The 19,303-nt window shown below is 43.4% G+C and overlaps 6 protein-coding genes across 6 annotated transcripts in view; 3 read left to right on the top strand and 3 right to left on the bottom strand.

Moving 5' to 3' along the window:
* LOC108102490 (neuroguidin) overlaps positions 1-5,816 on the bottom strand; it is a 38,957-nt gene extending 33,141 nt beyond the window's left edge. The window contains exon 1 of the mRNA XM_017207504.2: positions 5,261-5,816. Within this exon, the coding sequence (XP_017062993.1) occupies positions 5,261-5,269 (9 nt within the window). The 5' untranslated portion in view covers positions 5,270-5,816. The remainder of the gene's footprint in view (positions 1-5,260) is intronic.
* LOC108102466 lies at positions 1,358-2,584 on the top strand. The gene has a single exon (XM_017207475.1). The coding sequence runs from the start codon at positions 1,358-1,360 to the stop codon at positions 2,582-2,584; it is 1,227 nt and encodes a 408-aa protein (XP_017062964.1).
* Positions 5,817-6,384: 568 nt separating the features above from the next.
* On the bottom strand, positions 6,385-9,241 carry LOC108102503 (septin-interacting protein 1). Its single transcript, XM_017207526.2, has 3 exons — positions 9,033-9,241; positions 6,700-8,975; positions 6,385-6,632 (listed from the first exon to the last, which is right to left on the bottom strand). The coding sequence occupies exons 1-3, from the start codon at positions 9,139-9,141 to the stop codon at positions 6,501-6,503; spliced, it is 2,517 nt and encodes an 838-aa protein (XP_017063015.2). The 5' UTR covers positions 9,142-9,241; the 3' UTR covers positions 6,385-6,500.
* Positions 9,242-10,586: 1,345 nt separating this feature from the next.
* Positions 10,587-14,156, top strand: LOC108102472 (beta-1,4-glucuronyltransferase 1). Its single transcript, XM_041817702.1, is given in 5 exon segments — positions 10,587-10,817; positions 11,871-12,441; positions 13,012-13,417; positions 13,419-13,787; positions 13,954-14,156. Coding segments are annotated over 4 exon segments (1,413 nt in total). The 5' UTR covers positions 10,587-10,817; positions 11,871-12,004; the 3' UTR covers positions 14,155-14,156.
* Positions 14,157-14,663: 507 nt separating this feature from the next.
* LOC108102470 lies at positions 14,664-16,207 on the bottom strand. Its single transcript, XM_041817699.1, is given in 5 exon segments — positions 14,664-15,037; positions 15,094-15,247; positions 15,430-15,515; positions 15,935-16,068; positions 16,107-16,207. Coding segments are annotated over 5 exon segments (849 nt in total).
* Positions 16,208-16,521: 314 nt separating this feature from the next.
* LOC108102487 lies at positions 16,522-18,339 on the top strand. The gene is made up of 5 exons (XM_017207499.2): positions 16,522-16,624; positions 16,681-16,819; positions 16,881-16,966; positions 17,025-17,178; positions 17,876-18,339. The coding sequence occupies exons 1-5, from the start codon at positions 16,550-16,552 to the stop codon at positions 18,337-18,339; spliced, it is 918 nt and encodes a 305-aa protein (XP_017062988.2). The 5' UTR covers positions 16,522-16,549.
* The last annotated feature ends 964 nt before the right edge of the window (positions 18,340-19,303 follow it).

Genomic DNA, 19,303 nt, shown 5'->3' on the forward strand with positions numbered 1-19,303 from the left:
CCGCACTGCACATAGATACATCTATGTATTTGCCTCTCAGTCGCTCCTACATTCAATGTTTGTTGTTGTTTCCGTTTGCCACTTTGTGCGGGATTTCTGTTTTTCCCAGTTTCCCTTCCCGGCTTTTCCTAGCTTTTTTAGACTTTCCTCATTTTTTCCGGGGTTCTGTTTGCTTTTATATCCTTTGCAGGCCGCGACTTCCACTTTGATAGAACAAGCGCCGAGTTTTATTTTGTCCCTCCTTCTTTGTTGCCCCTGACTTTTGGCGAAAAAAGGGGGCGATGGTAGTACACACTCGTAGTGAGTTTTTGTGCTCCATGTCCTTCGTAGTAGTCAGCACTCGTAGTCCGAAGTCAGTCATCAGTCCATACGCAACTTGTCCATATATAAAAACTCGCCATAAAAATGCAAAGAAATGGAACGAACGTAGTATGAAAGGAACGGCAAGGAAAAATTGAAGGAAAATGGGGCACAAAGGATTCGAATGCTCCGAAAAAAGTCGATGGGAAAAGAAAGCTTAGAATGCCAGAGACACAAATTTCGCAGGCAAATTCTTCCCTTTTTTCGCTTACTTCACACTATGGAAATTCAGTATCTCGTAGGAGTTTTGAAACAAATTTGACCAAGGACGGCTCTAGTCATACAACTTAGACCTTTCAGGGCGTCTTACTCCTGCGATTACATCGTTCCATAGGTACAACTCCATCTCACACCGGTTTTATAATGGATCTGACATCCCCAGTTAGTTGTTTTTCATAAAAGAGAATCTAAGAAAGAAATAAAAAGGTACATACCTAAAGAAGGTTTCTTTTGGAATACAAAAAATATAATAAGATCTCGAAAGTTGCCGACAGTTTGTATTCTTCCCAAACAGGCTCATACAGAATTTTTGTACTGCTAATAACAACAAGAAAAGAAACCAGAAAGGTGTATTTGTGGGCGTTTATCATTTTCAACTCGATAGCTAACAATCTAATTAATGCTGAGTCCACAAACAAAGAAAGGAAAATTTTAAAGTTCGAATCAGTTTTGGAATGAACTTACTTGTCAAATCTTTTATCAATAGAAAAATAAGTATTTTTCAATACATTTGTTGGTCTTTCAATTAGAAAACCCCGCCAAAGGCATGCAAAAATTTCGACTTAACGTAATATTACCCTAAAGCAAAGAATTTCTTTCAGAGACCGTGGATCGTAATCTAAAACGGATTTCACGGTCGACTAGAAGCAACGAAGTCAAACTGACATACTGGAATCGCAAGACTGTGTATTATTGAATCGTATTGCGAGACAATATTTTAACGAGCACTTTATCCAAAAATTACCAAGAAACGCAAAAGCACGGCCACGTATCTCCCATGTGGACCGCACTTGAGGCTTCCGTGTTCCTAGTCCTGGCAAATGCGCCATCTTCACTCGCCAGACCAGAAAATGATTTCTCCGATCATCTGGCAACATATCTGCGTCCTGGGGAGCCGCATTTCCAGAATGGCGAGACTCTGTTCAACATGCTGTACATACACAACAAAGTGCAGGTGTTCTGTCAGCGACCCACAATGCCCACCTTATTGAATGTCTTTCAGAGCCGCCGCCTGAGCTTGCAGATAGCCACTGACAAGGATTACAGTCAGTACAAAGGAAGCACCGTGCGGGAAGTCTTCCAGGCACACCAGCAGCTGAATGAATGCTACGAAGGAAAACCGCTGGGATCTCAAGCAGAAGAGACCCGGATTATTCCGATGGCTGCCCATATCCACGCCTGTTACGGTATTTACACCATCTCCTCGTTCACCATCACGCTTGAAGTTATCTGCTGCGACCCTGAGCGTGTGGCGCAGTTTACCTTCGGTCTCGTTTTGTGGCTAAGTTGTCCTCATTTGGCAGATTCTCTGCTGGGCTTCTACTGCTCGGCTGCGGCCTTAGGGGCCCATCTAGCGGGCGTGGCCGTGGTCGGAGTCGCTCTACTTGCAACGAGCGGCGGTCAACCTCTTCGAATAGTAACGCTTAAGGGAAACTTCAAACAGGTGCTCCAGGAACGGCCTACTGTGATGACCTTAGCGCTGTTGGGTGGTGCCTGGTTACTACAGTCCACCTGCCAGCGTTATAGCTTTCTGTGGCGGCGCTATTTCATCCGCCGCGTGCACCATCGCTTGCTAAGAATCATCTCGTACTGGCTGATCTTCACTGCCTCCGAATACAAAAGCTTTGGATGGAGCTGTCTTTTTCTGCTGATCACTTGGCCTGAACTTTGGTGCCTGATGCGCTGGCTGAGTTCCCAATACCAAACCTACAAGCTGCGCTTCATGGCCCCACAGACACAGGCGGGATTTGAAACGCAGCGCGTTCTGAGGGCTTTTCGTCTTATTTCGCAAAAGTATCTGCCTATGAGGGCACCTATCGTGACTATGAGGGCACATAATGCTGATAGTCACGATCTCCTTTCATCTGAAAGAAATGTGAGCATGTATATTCGACAGGAGGGAAGAGAACGACGGGGCGAAAATGATGGGAACGCCTTTGATTATGAGTACCGTCGACCCTGGAACTGCCTGAACAGGCGCCTTCGACGGCCGCATAATAATTGAAGTTCGGAGACCACATTTGCAGTGGTCCAACTCCATGATCAAGCGATAAAGAAGAACTTAAACAGTTGGGGTCGACTTCAGCACGAGGGAAGGGGATCTGTCACGGAGCGGGTCAAAGGGGAAAACTTGGAACCGAAGCAATCGAATCGAAAACGAAGGGAGGCCAAACTAGAATTTCCCATTTGCAAGGATAAGTTGCTTTTGCAGAGGAGGTGGTGGTTGGGATTGGCAGACATAGTGTCCTAGTCGCAGCAGGAAAATGTGTGAACAGAGGCTGGTAACAAGCTTCAAAAGAATTCTCTGCTTTTAAGTGAACTGACCGGGCAAACCTACAAGAAGACTCTTCAATTAACAGCACTTAAAGAGAAGAATATTATTGTCTACATTTATATGATTTGTTTTATCTTCGTTGGTTTTGTAAATATTCTTGCTTAATAATTTTCTAAGATACATTTTGGATTGAGAACCTTTTTAACTAAGGATACCTAATCTAATTATTAGAGTCTAATACTTAGATTAGATTTATGTTTCTGAGGTTATTTAAAAAACGCGAATGAAATGTTGCGCGCTCTATATATTTCTAGCAAAGGCTTATCATTAAAATAAAACAATATTAACCGCCACAGAAAACAATCAGCGGGTTAGCAACTATGTGAGGGAGTCAAAGTCAATTAATATATTTGGGTCTAAAAATTCTTGTCATTGTAAAGGGACCTCTTGAGCATAACCACATGGAATACGTTTAGTCAAATGGTGCATGGAGAACGAAAATGTAATGGGTGGCTTTAATGAAATCCAGAAAACTGTCCTCTCGAGTATACTACATAATTTGTAGTAGGTCAAATAAGACGAATCTCATATTTCCCCATTTCCTAGCAGGGAACCTATCAAAATAGTAATTCCCATTTGAATCATTCGCTGAACTTAAGCTTAAACCCCCACACCGGCCATCCGAGCAGATGCATCCATACTGCTTTTAACTTAATTGTCCTGATTAGCATGCGTCCGTGTCTGTTATCCTCGTTGAAATTTTTGTGCTTTTGACATTCGTTGGCGCACGGAGTTACAAAATAAGAGACTGGAATGCATGTGGAACGGGGGAAGGGTAGGGTCGGTTGGGGCACAAATGTGCCTATTACCTCCTCCCCACCAGTTTACCATTAGCCACAGGACCGGAGAGGCTGCTGATGCAGCTGCAGCAACTGGACCAACAACAAAGTTTGGTCAAACGTCAGAAATGTTCGTTCGCTTTGGCTATTGAACGCATTGCAAAACGCAGGAGTCGCCCACTATCCACATCCCACCCCATTCAAGAACCAAGGACCTACTCCTCGGCTCGGGCATCGGCAAATGCAAATGGGTAAAAAGCGCTTTGACGACCATGTGGAGGGAGGCGGTTGAGGTGGTGCTGCAGGGGAGTGGCGGAGGAGGGGGACGATGAGTGGGCGGAGGACGAGGGTGGACAGTTGGCCGGGGCAGGCGCAAAACGCATTTCAAATCGATAAGTGGAACTTCACTCATTTGGCGCGGGGAAATGGCGGCAGGTGACTAACCAGGACTTGCCGTCTCTCACATAGGCCTGATTACAGGGTATCTAGAAGAGAGTCTGGGACCTGCCAGCGTAATGGTCGTCTTTCTGTTTATATTGTGTAGTTCTCTCCTCCGCTTAGAGGGGGTACTCTATTAGAGCTTATATTTTAATTCCAACTTTAATCAGAATTAAATTTAGGCAACTAACTAAGTAAAGGATAAAAAGTTTTGCTACGGCAATTAAAGGGTGTCAGCAAATAGCAATCGATCTCGTTTATGTTTCATTTTTAGATCTGTTGCCCGGATGGGTGGAAAATTGACTAAATGCGCCGCTTTTCGTGCATTATGTTATTGGGCGACCCGTACAGGAGGTCCAGTCCGTCTGTCGTTTTCGAAACAACCATCGGGCCACCATTTCTAATGGACACATTTCCCTATAACTCTCGAATCTTTCCTGTTTTCTATACTACTTTTTTTTGAAACCTTCGGATTTTGGTGGTTGGTTTGCGCTAGAGAAAGTGCAGCCGGGGGTGAAGTGGGGTTGTGCTGGATTTTTGGGTGGTTTGTACTGGGTGGTGAGGCGCGAATTGACTCCAGAGGGTCGCTAAAAAGTGCATTCTCAGTACTGGTGTCCCGTTCTGGGACAATGGGGGTTGTGCACGATGACGTCAAAAGGTCAGTGACAGGGTGGAATATCAAAAACTAAATAGCCTGAAAAGTTTTTTCTTCGAAAAACCAGACGTGGTTTGATATGGATTTAGATTTGGTGGATTTAGATTAAGTGGAATTAACTAAATATACTATATTTATTTCAAGATTCGAGTTTTTAATAATGTTGAGTTGAGTGAAATGTTTAGTTCTTTACAGTTAATAAATTTAAAATATTTGCCAAACAGGCAAATGTCGTTAAGTAAAATGCCAAATGAATCTCTTTGAATAAATTACCCTGCACATATATGTACATAGGCTGTACTCTCTTTAATACCCAGTTATTAAATGAGCATATAAAGCATACAGATTGTAAGACATTTGAGAATATCTATTTTCAAGACCTTGGAGACACGTGTTTATAAGTCTTATAGGTTGAAGCTGTTTAGGTAATTAGGTAATGTTTAGGACCTTGTGGCAAATTGGAGTTTTACTGACCTGCACCATTTTGATGTCCTTGAGTGGGTGACCCTTCGATAATGAGTCTTAATCCAACGTTAATTTAATTGCCGGTTCCTCGATCGCGGAACGACGGCAAGTTCGGGGAGGTGCCGTTAGAGCGAGATGCCAGCAAAACAAAACGAAGGCAAGCGGCTACAACAACTGAACTTAAAGACGCACGTGGTGGCCTCACTTTTGTTTTAGTTGCGCTTTAATTGCACTGCTTGCGGCATGCATTGGAATCGGAGAACACGCACGCACTACTGCATTCGCGGATAGTGTGGGAGGAGAGCAACGGAAAGAGCGGGAGAAGCGAAACAAAAGACACGCGGTTTGAGTTCGTAATGCTGTTATCGCGAAATTAAATGTTTTAATTTATTTTATTGCGGTTTTATACTGCACTGTGTGAGTTTCAGTTTACGCCTGCCATTTGGCTAAGTATTTGTTTTTCGTCCGCCGTGCGCCAGACGAACTGAACTCGATCCCAGCCAGTTTCCTATTTCCCGTTTTTCCCGTTTTCCCCGACGTTTGCAGTCAGCTGGCCGCAGTTTGCTAGAGCTGGACCAGTAGTCGATAACTGTTCGATATTTCTTTTTGTTGCGCTGTAGTCACAGTTTTGTAACGAAGAGTTCCGATAATAGTTTAAGATCTTAATTAGTTAGAAATATAAATTAAGTATTTGATTAACTTGATAACTAATTTAAATGAACTTTATGTGGGAATTATTTAAAAAATACGAACTAAATAATAAATACCGAAAGCAAATGAACAGTACACCCTATACTCGAACCATATTATCTAGTGCTAAAACCCAAGTGGGATTCAGACTCAAGCCGTTTTTAAATTTCATTAACTGGAAACATAGAATGAGGAATTCTAACGCAAGTAAATTCGATTAAAAATCTATCTAAATGCATTCAAAGTTATGTTTTTTTTATCAGATCTAATTGTAAACTATTAGGACAGTTATAAAAAAACTTTATCTAGCAAATGCAGAAGAACAATAGGACCTTCTTAAGGGCTATCTATCTGTCAGCAAGCAATGAATCATGTGAAATAAATAAGATCTTAGTGTCCTCATAAGGTAAAACGTCGGAGTACAGAATCCATTCGAAATTTTTAATAATTTTGCATGCTTATCGAGCATTCTTCGGTAAATTTAAAAGAACTTTCTAATGGTTTTAATCAAGACGCACTTTAACACATTATTTACAAATTAATTTTCCCATTTCTTTATTCAGAGTATTCCAGTTTGAGAGCGTTCCAGCAGATGATTCAATGCCACCGGCTGCCAGTTGCTAAAGCTTCCATCGCTGATCATGCAGACGTGTCGATCGATGTAGCAAAAGAGCTTTCCTACGCGATAGATCTGAAAATCAAGGAAAATTGATCAGCAAATAAATATATTTTCTTCTCAATGAGCACATCTTAGTCACCTGTTTGCCCATCTCCCGTCTCCCAGGAAGAGGAGCGAAGATGATGCCCAAGTCGGCGCATTGCTGCGCCACAAGTTCTTTGAACTCCAGCTGTACGGGCGTATGAATCAGATCCATCATCATTACAGGAGCAGGAGGAACCGGCGGCGGGGGTGTAGGTGCTACTGTGGGCTGGAGCAGCGCGTCGCTGGCTCTATGCATCATTTCCAGAGCCCGACGCAAATGCTCCTTGACGCTTGGCTCTCGCAAAACAGCTTCACTCAACATGCTCTTCCACCCAGTGTACCACCGCGATATCTCTGTGTAGTCGGGAGACTGATTCAACCAGACTACGAGCACCTGCATCCAGCGCGGGAAGAAGTGCCTGTCAAGAAGCTGCGCCATGTACATTGCTTCGATGAGCTCGTGCCACTCCCACACCTGGTGCCACAGCTCTAGATCCTGATGTAGTGGGTTTATAACGAATTCACTCAATGTCGCCTGAAGTTTCGGCACGATGTGCCGCTGTAAGAACTCTTGCATCTCTTCCTCAGGGAATGCTTGCTGCCAGGGCGTAAGCATGGCCCTGGCTGATCTATCCTGCGGCGACCAGGCTCGCAGCGCCAATCCTAGTTTGTGGCGGATCTGCGGGTAGACGGCCTCCTCGAGTTTACTCCCTAGTATGGGGTGCCATGGTAGCACCCAGCTGTCTATGGGAACGGTGTCGGTGAGGGGATCCCACTCCTGAACACCGGCCACCAACCGGGGCAGCACCAACTGCTCTAGCACCGAGTCCAGAACCCAACTGGGTAGCACGGGAGCCCAGCTGTCGAGAAGTGCAGCCATTGGCGAATGCTCCTTGGGCTGCCAGGCTGCGGCGCTTGCACGAAACGACGGCATCACCCCTGCCCAGATGAGCGAGGAGTACGGATCAAAGACGTTGCGAGGCTGCTGTTCCGCCGGCTCCCCTTGCTGCAGCATGGCACGCCAAATCTTGACCAGCGGCAATGGCTCCGTTGGCCTTTCTAGTGGCTTCCACTGGACTAGCTCCCTCTTCATAAGTGGGGCAATCACGCCCGCTGCAAGGTCGGCCAGACCAAACTCCTGGAACTCGGCAGCGTAGTCCTCTAGAAGCTCCCGAAAGAGTCGTTCCGCCTGGTTTAAGCTCAAGTCCGGATTCTCGCTTAGACGCTCGACTCGGTCCAGAGATTCCTCCAGTGTGCGAATGTGGTTCCGTTCAAGTTGCACGATCTCCTCCAGCTTGCGGTGCTCGCTTTCAAGCGCTGCCTGCTGGCTGGAGCACTCACGCTCCTGGTTGTCGATGGCGATGATTTGTTGCTCGCACTGGCTCACTAAGAGCTGGAGGTTGTGGGTTAGTTCAGGCATGGCGAACACGCAGACGGGAGCCGGTCCCTTTTCGGCAGATTCTGTATCGTAGAGAGTTTCCTCCGGCGTAATTTTCGCCTGACCTAGGGCATGATAGCCACTCAGAACACGCTTTTCAGGGCCCGTCATGTCGATCACGGGGACATTGCCTAGTTTTTTGCTCAGCTTTTCAGATAGCAGGTGACTCGACGTATGACCCTTGGCGATCACCTCCTCCACGGACTTGTAGTAGTAGCGCTTTCCATGCCTCTCCACAGAATCGGCTCCTGCAGCTGCACCCTTGCGCCACTTGTTCATCTGTTCTTTGAATTCCTTTGCCTCACGCACATCCTCATCCACATTGATGCTTTTGGTAGCCTTTCCGCCGATGCTGGCTGCAGTTTCAGGTCCGTAAGCACCGATGGCGCCTCTGCCCTTGCGCACATGGGCCTGAACTGGTTGCGAGATGCCTTGCAGGTCTTTGCCCAACCCCTTGCCCGGTTCATAGCCCATCTGGAGAAGTAGCTTAGCTCCGATGCCGCGCGTATGCTGTTCCCAAGCGCCCACGTTCCGTTCACTGGAGATGTGCGAGCGGTGCTGAAAGTTGGTGTTTGCCTGTTTTCGGCCCATTGAGGGCCTTTCCTCCTCCGCAGAGCTATTAGAGCTGTCCGGGTCGCTCCGGCCGAAGGCCGCCCGTCCACTTGTAGCAGAGTCGTCGCTCTGCTCCCCCTGCCCCTCGTCTGCACCCTCATTCTGCGGACCTTCCTCGCCTCCTGTCTTAAGGGTCTTCTTTTTCTTTTTTCCGGCCTGTTGAATACCGCCAGCCACAAAATTGACGGGCATGGTGTAGTCTTTGGGCTTCCGGGCAGACCGCCCCCTCCGGGTGCTGCCGCCCTCGCCACCGCTCTCCTCGCTGTCGTCCGCCCATATACCTGCAGTAGTTAATTACTTAAGAAACTCGGACAAGAAGCTAGAACTTCACTGCTCACCGTAGATCTGCTGGTGCCGGCTCTGGCGCCCACGGGGCCGGTTAATGTTGAACTCATTGTCGAGATCGTAATCCGTTACTTCAAAGCGTTCGTACTCGTTGTCGGACATCTTCAATTGCGCAATTATAATTCAGTTAATGATAATAGAACTCACATCGGCACTCTTTATTACTTATTTGTTAATGATCATGAATAAGTTTTTGTTTTGTTTACGGATAGTGTGACCGTGTAGAGAACACTGAAAAAGCCACACAACCTGATAATAAATACCAGTGTATAACAATCAGTATAACAAATCAGTTTTTAAAACTCTGGTGAAAAAATATATACACGAATCATAATAAACTTATGTTTATTCTAAAAGGTTGGCTTCTATACTTAATTAAATTTAAATTTAAATTAATCTGATATTTAATGTCGTTGTATAACCGTTTACGAGTCTGTGTGTAGATACAGTCGATACAAGTTATCGATTACGAGGAGAGCGGCAAAATTACGGTTTTTCAAATGTGGAATCTTTATCCTTAAATATAAATAAATCGCGCATTTGGAAGCCTTAAAGGAATGCAGCGCGGTTAATAAAACGGAAAGGATTTGGATTTTTAAACTTACTATGTTTAAATTATTTTTTAATAATTTAATTAATGTTGATTATTTATTTTACTTCAAATGCTCATTTTTTTCAACACCTAAACAACTTATTAAGACCCTTACGTAAAAAGGCTTACATTTTAGTGACATTATGGCTGCTTATATTTCTATAAATATTACAGATGGCTTTTTCTTGACGTTAGAATTTTTACTTTGCATCTGGTTAACAGAGTGGAGCTTACCTCGTATAGTTCCAGAGATCTCATAGACGGTCGGAATGATATGGGTAAATCGACCGAGTTACTGATCCGGATCAAAAATATATATGTAAATTCTTTATAGGGCAGAAAGGTTCTCAAACTGTTACTTGTGAGTACCAAAGCATTCTAAAATGACTGTCTCAACTTAAAATCGAAGAGTGTGGTTAAAAGTGCTTATACAGAACTACTTTAAGGCTATCAAGTTATGTCGCTAATTACAGTGATTAGGGAATAGCGACTGATTAAGTCAGATATCAGACTGCTGTAAAAGCAGTTAGCCCACTAATATCAGATTGGGGTTATCAAAAGATTGGGCGAGTGAACTGATACGATAACGATTCGAACAGGATAGGAAATCTGAAATGACGATCTGGAATTCCCCACCTGATAACTGCTCGGATAAGCATATCGCATTTACTATATTCGTTTCTTGCTGCCTTTTGCTATATGGCTTGGCCTGCAACTTTAGTCTCTTTCGATCTTTTGCCATCGATCGGTGTTTCCCGTTGACGGGTTTTCCAATAGTTTTACTGATAAACTCTTAACTTTGAGTGTGATGTGCCTATGAAAAGTTGCCTCAGGGCTCATGAAACAAATTATCTCGAACTGTGAAACAAATCTTTTTTTGCTGGTCTAAAAGTCTAATAAACTAGTGGCCAATGGAGAAATGCAAAGGCATTTGTTAAAAAGTGTGTAACAAAAGAAGTATAATATAAATATCTCAACATTTCGTAGATTTCAAATAGTTCGGGAACCTATCACTTAGTGCGTTGTGGATTTTAAAATTATTAATTATATAATTTTACCAATATTTCTTGAAAAAGATGAACTATAACTCTAAAAAATCGGCCACAATAATAGATAGAAATCTACGGTTATGTCGTCATCTACTGTTAACAAATTTATTTGAAATTTGTTAACTTATTGATAACGGGTATGTGATAGTCGCCGCACTCCACTTCATGTTGGCTTCCTAGTACTGTCGCGATAATTTAAGTGCATTGTACTAGATATCGATCTATGAGCGCATCGCATTGGTAACTTCATAGTTAAAGTTTGATTGTAGTTTAGTTACTGTTTAATTTAAGTATAATTTGAGTCAATCTTACAAATTACAAGTCTCCGCCAGCCTCTAGTTTACCTACATATACTAGGCTTTAGGCTATTAACGTTTCTTAATGTTCTGAAATTTCAGGGTGGTAAATTTTATTTGCCTTTGGGAATATCAAGCGGGAAGGATGTTATTGGAGAATCATTTTTCTCTCTTTTCAAGCAGAGTATACTCAAATAGAATGTGGCGTGTGGATTTGATTGTGTCACAAAACTGATCGCATTGAGGTGCTTCTTGGTTGTTGCATCTTAGTAGAAGGAAGTTTGCCATATTCTTTCAACTGATACTGTTATGTGGTGTTATATTCTGTTAATGAAAGTGGTGTATTTTGCCACATTGTTACGAATTCTTTTTTAAGTATTTTCTGTATGTTCTTTGTGTTGTTATAAGTCTCCATGATTCAGCCTAGAGGGGTACTTTCTTAGCGTTAAGGTGTGCAAGGTATCAGCGTGTAACCGTGAGACTTAGGTTTTCTGTAATAAGGTGGGATGACTAAATAAAAAATTATAAAAAATAATTATATTCTTCATATACAACTATAACATGTTAGCCATCTATGCTCACATATGTATGTGCTACCAAGCAAGTTGTTGACCAATCACTGAACTGTGATTATGTGAAAGGGAATTTCTATCAATCCATAAAAGTGTCGGTTTTTATCAACGAATATACATTATATTGAGCTAGCCTTTGTGAAAGGAGGTAGTCTTTATTATCAGAACATTATAAACCATCGGCGGATCCCCTGCCTCGGCACCACTTTGTTGGGATCTTATCGGATGAGCGTAATTATAATTAGGGATTGCACAACGGACAGGCTAGACTGTCTAGTGTGTGTCTACCGTAACTAGCAAATGCTTCTGCTTTCGTTTTCAGAATGGAGTTCAGCACGTAACCTCATCAAGGAATGCACGACACTCTCCAGCTCCTGGTTTTCTTGTAGTTCCAAACCAAAAGCACAGTGGACTTGGAAAACTAAGAATTAGCAGGCCAAAGTTTCCGAATCCAGAATGGCGACCTTAAGCTGTGGCTTTAGACGATGTGTACGTATGGGGTCTCTCCTCATACTTCTCGGGGTGGCGCTCCTGCTCATTTGGAGGAACTTACAGCAGGCGCAGAAGATTGCCGAAATCGGTAAGCTCAAATGTCTAGGATTTTCACAGACTAGCAACTCGTATCCACCAGGCTTTCCCGGAGACTATCTGGAGTACGTTGAACCGTCTGTCGTGCAACGAGAGGAATCCCCCCGCACTAAGGAACTGCAGCAGTTGGTAAAGTGTCGGAACCGATTGCTCCGCTTCCAGAGACTCCAGCACGGGGAGTACTGGCTGCTCCAGAACCTTGTGGTTGGCCGAAAGAGTCGGACCGTGGGCTGCGCCGAGTCTGTGACGTTCACCACCAATGGAGACTACTCGTTCTTCGACAATCTCGAAATGGTGGCTTCACGGTGAGTGGCCACAAATAAAAGTTCGTTATCGAGGCACAGCGCGGTCAAGATAATAGTACTAAACATTGTGAGCTACTGAAGTACTTTAGATGTTTTGTTTTTTGTATTTGTTGACGTTATTGTAATGTTTAGAAAGCCTTTTACTTAGTTTTCCTTCGAAGCCATATTACCTTACCGCAGGTCCTTTTACTTTGGCCGCAGCTGTGTGTAAGCAATGGAAATGTCTTAAAATTTTGGGTTTTCAAGATAAAAAGTTATTTATACAGAACAATCAATCTTATCGAATCCTAATAGGCTGAAGTAGTCTTTCCATTTGGGGTACTAAAAGCTGTTTAACATTCTAACTACTTCTTTGAAAGCAATATAAAGTGACCTACTTTGGGTAACATTCTTTTTCCCTGAAAATCGAACCTTTAAATTAATTTATGAGTACTTAGATTCTGATGATAAATAGAAAGTTTTGATTACTGAAAAGTAAACAAGAAAAGATGACAAGCCTTGTTTGTTTCTGCAGAAATCTCCGAATGTTGTCCCACCCTCTAATAACCTTATGTTTTAATGAACTGCCAGTTGGCGAGCTCCTGTAAGCTTTTCCATCTTTACTCCTGGGTACGACTTGAACACTACCCTAGATTCGATTCGGTACGTAAGGAGCTGTTTGCCGGAGAGCGAAGTCATCAAGGACTGGGTCACATTCCACGTGTACTTCCCTAGCAGGAACATGCCGGGCTACGTGCCATTTGACGAGGCAGAGGTGCTGGGCTTTCAGCACTTCTGCACCATGGCAAATGGATCTCAGGTTTCGCCACCCTACACACAGATACCTCGCAAAGAAAGCTTCAAGGTAAAGGCGAACCTCACCTATCCCATTAACGTGGGCAGGAATATAGCCCGGCAGGCGGCCAACACCCACTTCATCTTCGCCTGCGACATCGAGCTGTACCCCAGTTTGGGTTTTGTGGATCAATTCCTGGAACATGGTGGCCAGAAACCACAGTGTCCTGGCCTTGGACCCCAATCAGCCTAGAAGGGTGTATCCCCTGGCCGTCTTTGAGGTCGAGTCTGGAGTTAAAGTACCCGACGACAAGGCCGAGTTGCTGTCCCTCTACCGAAACCAGCAGGCACAGGTGTTCCATCTAAATCTCTGCCGCACCTGCCACATGATCCCAGGCCAAGAAGAGTGGCTCAACCGGACTTCCAGCGCAAAGGACCAGCTGCACGTGTTCAGTCAGACCCAGCGGAAGAAGAAGTTCCGAGCTTGGGAACCCTTCTACGTAAGCGACAACACGGAGCCACTGTTCGACGAGCGAGTTACCTGGGAGGGTCAGTCCAACAAGCGCATTCAGGTGAGAAATTCAATTCATTCTTCAAAGTTTTGATAGTCTTTTCGGTCTCGTCTTCTCGAAGTTAAACCCTTTCCGTTGACATGCGTTTGTTATTTAAAATATAATAGAATGTTCAAGATATTTCCAATGCTCAAAGACCTTCACAGCAACTTTCCTTTTATTTCAGAACTTTGCCATGTGCCTGTTGGGCTACGAATACCACGTCCTAGATCCGGCATTCTTGGTCCACAGTCCTGGTATAAAGGAACCCAGCAAAAGTGACTCTATTCGGCTCCAATATGCGAAGGAAATGACGAAGTTTATCAAGGACACAGTCGAGCCCGAGTATCGAGTGCTGTTCGGACAAAACTCCGCCTGCAAAACGTGACATTTTCTTTGCTATTTTCATGTTGCATATGTTGTATATAATTATATATAAGAATGTAATTACCTGCGTAAAGTTTGTAAGATACTCGATCGAGTATCGAGGATAATGATAAAGCACTTTAGGCAAATAAGTACCACCCCGAGGACGAACTTTTTATTTGATTTTAAGAGATGAAATAATACAGTAAATATATATTTGTTTGGGCATATGATTACGGTTCACACTGTACGTCAGAGCATTTCTTCTTTCGAGTTACCCTTTGGGTTAAACATTCGTAAGGATCTCAAGAAAACTCAAGCCATTCAAAAATATTTATACATCAATTGGATTATCATTCTTGAGCAAACCAAAAGGAGCTCGATATATATTTATAATGGTATTGCTTAGACTAGAAAATATATTATAAGCGACGTAAGATTGATAGGAGCTGACGATGGGATCCATTGTCTAAGAATGAAGTTTAACCTTCCACCATTCGGGATGCGGATGACGGATTGCCAAAGATTTGTCTAGACCGCTCTTTGCACATAGTCCTCATTGATGGCATTGCGTAGCAAGACGTTTGATAAGAGCTCCTTTCGGTGGAAATAACCAGAAGGGACTTCGCCAGGAGTGTTTTGTAGCACCCGATTACCAGTAACTTGGTACTGCCACCATTTTATTTGCGGCATGTCCCACAACTTTTGTCCTGGCTTGGGCATCACGTAGATAATTATTGGTTGCTTTGAGGTGGGATTCCCCGATGCACTTCGGCTGTAAGCCTTTCCGTTCGCAAGGGGGACGAGGGGATCGGCACCGTAAAGGCGTTGGTACTGCTCAGTCCGCACCAGGAACATAACCTGCACGAAGGCAATCAAGAGCAGCGTATCGTAGGCCACGAGCACTGAAAGGAAACCCAATCTTAGTCCCAGCACTAGCACTTGCCATTCAGCTTCCTACTTGCGTAAAAGGTCAGGCCAAGGGTTAGCAGAATTAGAGTGGCCAGAGGGACGTTATGTCTGGCGATCCGAAGGGCGATAATTGTGAAGACAACGACTTGCACTGTGTAAAAGAACTCGAAGACAGCCAAGGGTATCACGTGGTACTTCTTGAGCTGCGATCAAAAATTGAATAAATAGTTAGGTTGGACATCAATAGGTTCATCCGACCCATAAACCCCTACTCTACGCCTGGTAATATCATTGATTCGAGAATTGCCTGTGGCAACGTCACCTACTAATAGAATGTGCTGGTCGAACTAGGATGTAAGATCTACCAATAAGGAAAACTGTTCACCTTGTAGGCTCCATAGGCCGCCAGAATACAAGTTATAATATGACAAAAGCTATAGAGTTGGAAGAACATCATCAGCTCTTTAGGATCTGTAAGAAAAAATGAATAAAATATACGTTAAGGTCTACTCGTGATATGAGAAATTGCTATACTTTATGGCTGAGTTATTTATTTTTCAATAGTAGACGTAATTATTAGTTAAATAAGCAAATGATAAACTAAGGATGTTGCCCTTATTGATTTGGCAACAAGTTATTTGACAATTATTCAGTAATCTATTCCAAGTTTGTGCAGTCGATGGATTTATTTTAGAGTAGCGCATCATTGAAAATGAATAGAACTTGGTTGGGGTCCTGTAAATGGTTTAAGTTGCTTTCCATTTCTCAATCGGGGAAGTTCCCATTTATTAGGCTTACTTACGTGCTAAAGTACTATAAAGTCAAATTCATTTCAAACATGCAGCTAGGTAAAAAGATAATTCGGTCTTGCCAAGATACATTCCACTCACATTGCTCAACCCAGTCAACGGACTCCCTAATGATTGTGCTGGTCCTGTAATGATTCTCCAGTATGTTACCCAGCGAGAAGAGGAAAGATGTTCCATCGGTGAATATCATCCACATGATGACAGTGCTTTTTCAGCTAAACCCACGTAGAAGGAGTAAAAATAAACTGCAAACGGGACAAGATTTTGGTTGAAACTCACTGCGGCAATGGCCGAAATGAGCAGGACTCCCAGTCGCACCGAGGCGCAGAAGAAGTAGCTCTCCATTAGGACCATGTTGTTGCAGGACGGTCGAGCAGGTCGAGCAGGTCGAGCAGGACTATCAGGCCATAGGCTCCTGGAAAAGCCGGCATTGTGTGCTTGCTCTTTGAGATCTGTTCAGCGAATGATAGATGTTGGCCATTCAAACCTGAAATTGACGCTTTGGTTTTGGCCTCCATTACCGTTCGGCATGCAGATTGGCATCTTGAACATGGCTTTGTCATTTGCCGGGCGGTAATTGCTCCCGTTTCGTTGTTCGTCCGTGGCTGAATCACCAAATTTCATGACACACGGCCGGAGTACGCAGTGCTCAGTTCTGATTTACGGACCGACATTACCAGTAATACCAAATTCAATATGATATTAATGGAATCCTATATGTGTTATTGCTCGGTGCGACTAGGAGTTATTATCGTCTCTGTTCTGACTATTGTAAGCGACTATAAGTTTACTTTTTGGCAAGTGAAGAGCTCCCTTTCCGCTTTCAGATCCGGAGCCTATCCCAGAGTCTAACTCTGTTCATCGTGGGCGTAAAGGTCCTAGATCCATTAGTCGATTTGTTTGAGCACGATGAGGAGTACAAGGACAGGAAGTGGGTTAGGAAGTACATCACTTGGAGTGAGGACTGTGGGTGCCATGACCAGATCTGTTTAACCCGAGAATGCCATTTAATATTTCAAATTTTCAGCTCCCGAGAGCTTCTCTGCGGTGGTTCAGATCATGTCTTTTGCTCACATAGGAGCTGCCATCCTAAGTATTTGGGGTGCCGTGAAGGTATGTCTTAGCTAGAACTTAACCATCTTTACAGCCTCCTTTTTTATTCCGCGTATAGTTACGGAAATGGTTTGTGGTTCCCTTGGGCGTCTTTGAGTTTTTCTACTTCATAAACATTACGTTCCTTCACATCGTTCTGATGATCATGCTCAAGAAGCAAATCAACTTGGGCCTACTTATAATTCTGACTCTTATGGGATGTTTTTACATACGTAAGTATCCACAGTTTCTAGCATTCCCTCTGATTCCTCCTCTATTAAGTACACTGCCTCAAAGTACAAGTGCAAGCACTGAAATAAACAATTTCCTTATAGATTTAGAATTAATTTTAAGAGAAAATCAGATTCCTAATTTCAAATTTGTACATTACAAAATGAAGTATTATTTAGGGTTGCAGAGTATTTAAAGTTTTTACATACACTCTAAGTTGTTAAGCGATTTCTAAACTAAATAAGGAATAAATAGGAATTTCAGCTCTGTATGTACAGCATGTTGCTATTTAGCTCTGGCGCCCATTAGAATGACCCTCACCTGCACGGTTTCACAACTGAATGATCTCGAATTGAGTGAAATTTGTACTCACTATGACTTTGTATGTGTGAATCTGTATGAGTTTTTGAATTCCTCCATTCGCTTCATGCGAACACTTCTTTGACATACTGTGTAGTTAAAGAAAATTACGTTTAAAAAATATAGAATAAGTAATAAATGGAATGAGTATATCATTGAGTATGAATGCCACCACCAAAAGAACGACTTGACAAGCTAGTGCATTCGAAAAAATGATCTTATTTATTTGCAGTCAATTTGGATTCAGTCTTGAGCGACTGATTCTTATGTTCCCGCAGTTTGATAGTCTACATTTTTGATTCAATTGTCTAAACAAGTCTAATGGTTGTCTCCTCTCAGTATTCGTGGGCTACAATGCCTGCACCTGCGTGGCCATGTTCCAAATCATCACCCTGGTGAAGAGCGAACGCTATCGCGAGCTCTATGGGGACGATCCATTCCATCCGCTGGCCATGAGAAGCAGTCATCCGGAGGACTCCGAGAAGCCAGCACAGGTGCTACGGATGTACGACATGCACGACACAAACATCGACGAGCAGAAGAGGCTTAGCAAGTTGGGGCTGTGGCCACGTCATCATCCGCCGGTGGTGTCCGTCCTCCCCGCCCGGGCGCCCTATCCCCAGCCCCAGCTTAAGTGGTGGCAGCAGCAGGCCCTGAACACCGCCGATGACCACCCCCACGAGCCCTCCGTCTACGGTAACTGGCAGATGAGGGAGCTCCTAAACGGAGTGGGCGGAGATGTACAACGCAAAAGCGATCTCAACCGACGCTACGCCGAAAGCCAGATGTACCGATGGTACTGATTCTTCTTCAGTTTTTAAGGTAACATGCTATAGATAATTTTAGCTTTCTTGCTAACAAACACCTCTATTGTCATTTACAAGATATGCAATAAAGTTTAAAAACGAGCTAATGTCAATTATCGACTTCATTTAATGCGTAAAAGTGTCATTAATTACTCTTTTTACTAGCACACCCAAAGCCAGTACGTCTGGAGAATGTTTAGTCAAGTACCTAATACAAAAAAATGTAGATACCAGTGGATTTATAAATGAGTGTGTACTTATTTTATTTAATTTGATGTTGAAAGTAATATCCTGAAACCTGAAATCTGGTGCAGCTTCATTGTTTTAAGGCTAAGACATGTCCTTCTCATTAGGTTTATGGGTTTATTTGAAGATTAAACCCTATTAGAATGTTAGCATGTATTCTGGGCGTATATATATATGCTAGTCTGGTGATGTTCGCAATCTGCAATCTTCAGGGAAAGATTCCACTTTGAACTAGTTATATCAGACAACTTCTGTGTAATCCTCGTTTCGACAAAATAAAGTCAACTTATGAGGACGTATCAGGGTATTACAATGGGTAAAACCTACCCGACCTACAACGAATATAATGAACCACAGATGTGTTTTTAGGGCAGTGGCTTGAAATGATTGAGTAAGTCCTGCAGGCTCAGAAAGGCAAGAGTGTATTGCAGCCTTGAAGAAATCGAGTACCTACTAACACAGATTTCTCCAAAATTCAAAGTGTTGTAGCCCCAATAGCGAGCAAACAGCGTGAGTTTGAAAAGCCTTATCTACTTATTCAACAGGACTTCGATTCCTCTTTCCTGCACTTTACCGAGCTAAGCAACTCAGGGACCTCTCCCCGACAATATTCTCCCCCACCAGCAAAAGGACCAAAGTTTCTATCCCCTTGGTTTGCTGCTTGGGCTTTTGGTGGACACTTTGCATAAACGGCACTACAGATTATGCAACTGTC

This window comes from Drosophila eugracilis, unplaced genomic scaffold (assembly GCF_018153835.1).
Source record: "Drosophila eugracilis isolate 14026-0451.02 unplaced genomic scaffold, ASM1815383v1 contig_1828, whole genome shotgun sequence".
Taxonomy (NCBI): Eukaryota; Metazoa; Arthropoda; class Insecta; order Diptera; family Drosophilidae; genus Drosophila; species Drosophila eugracilis.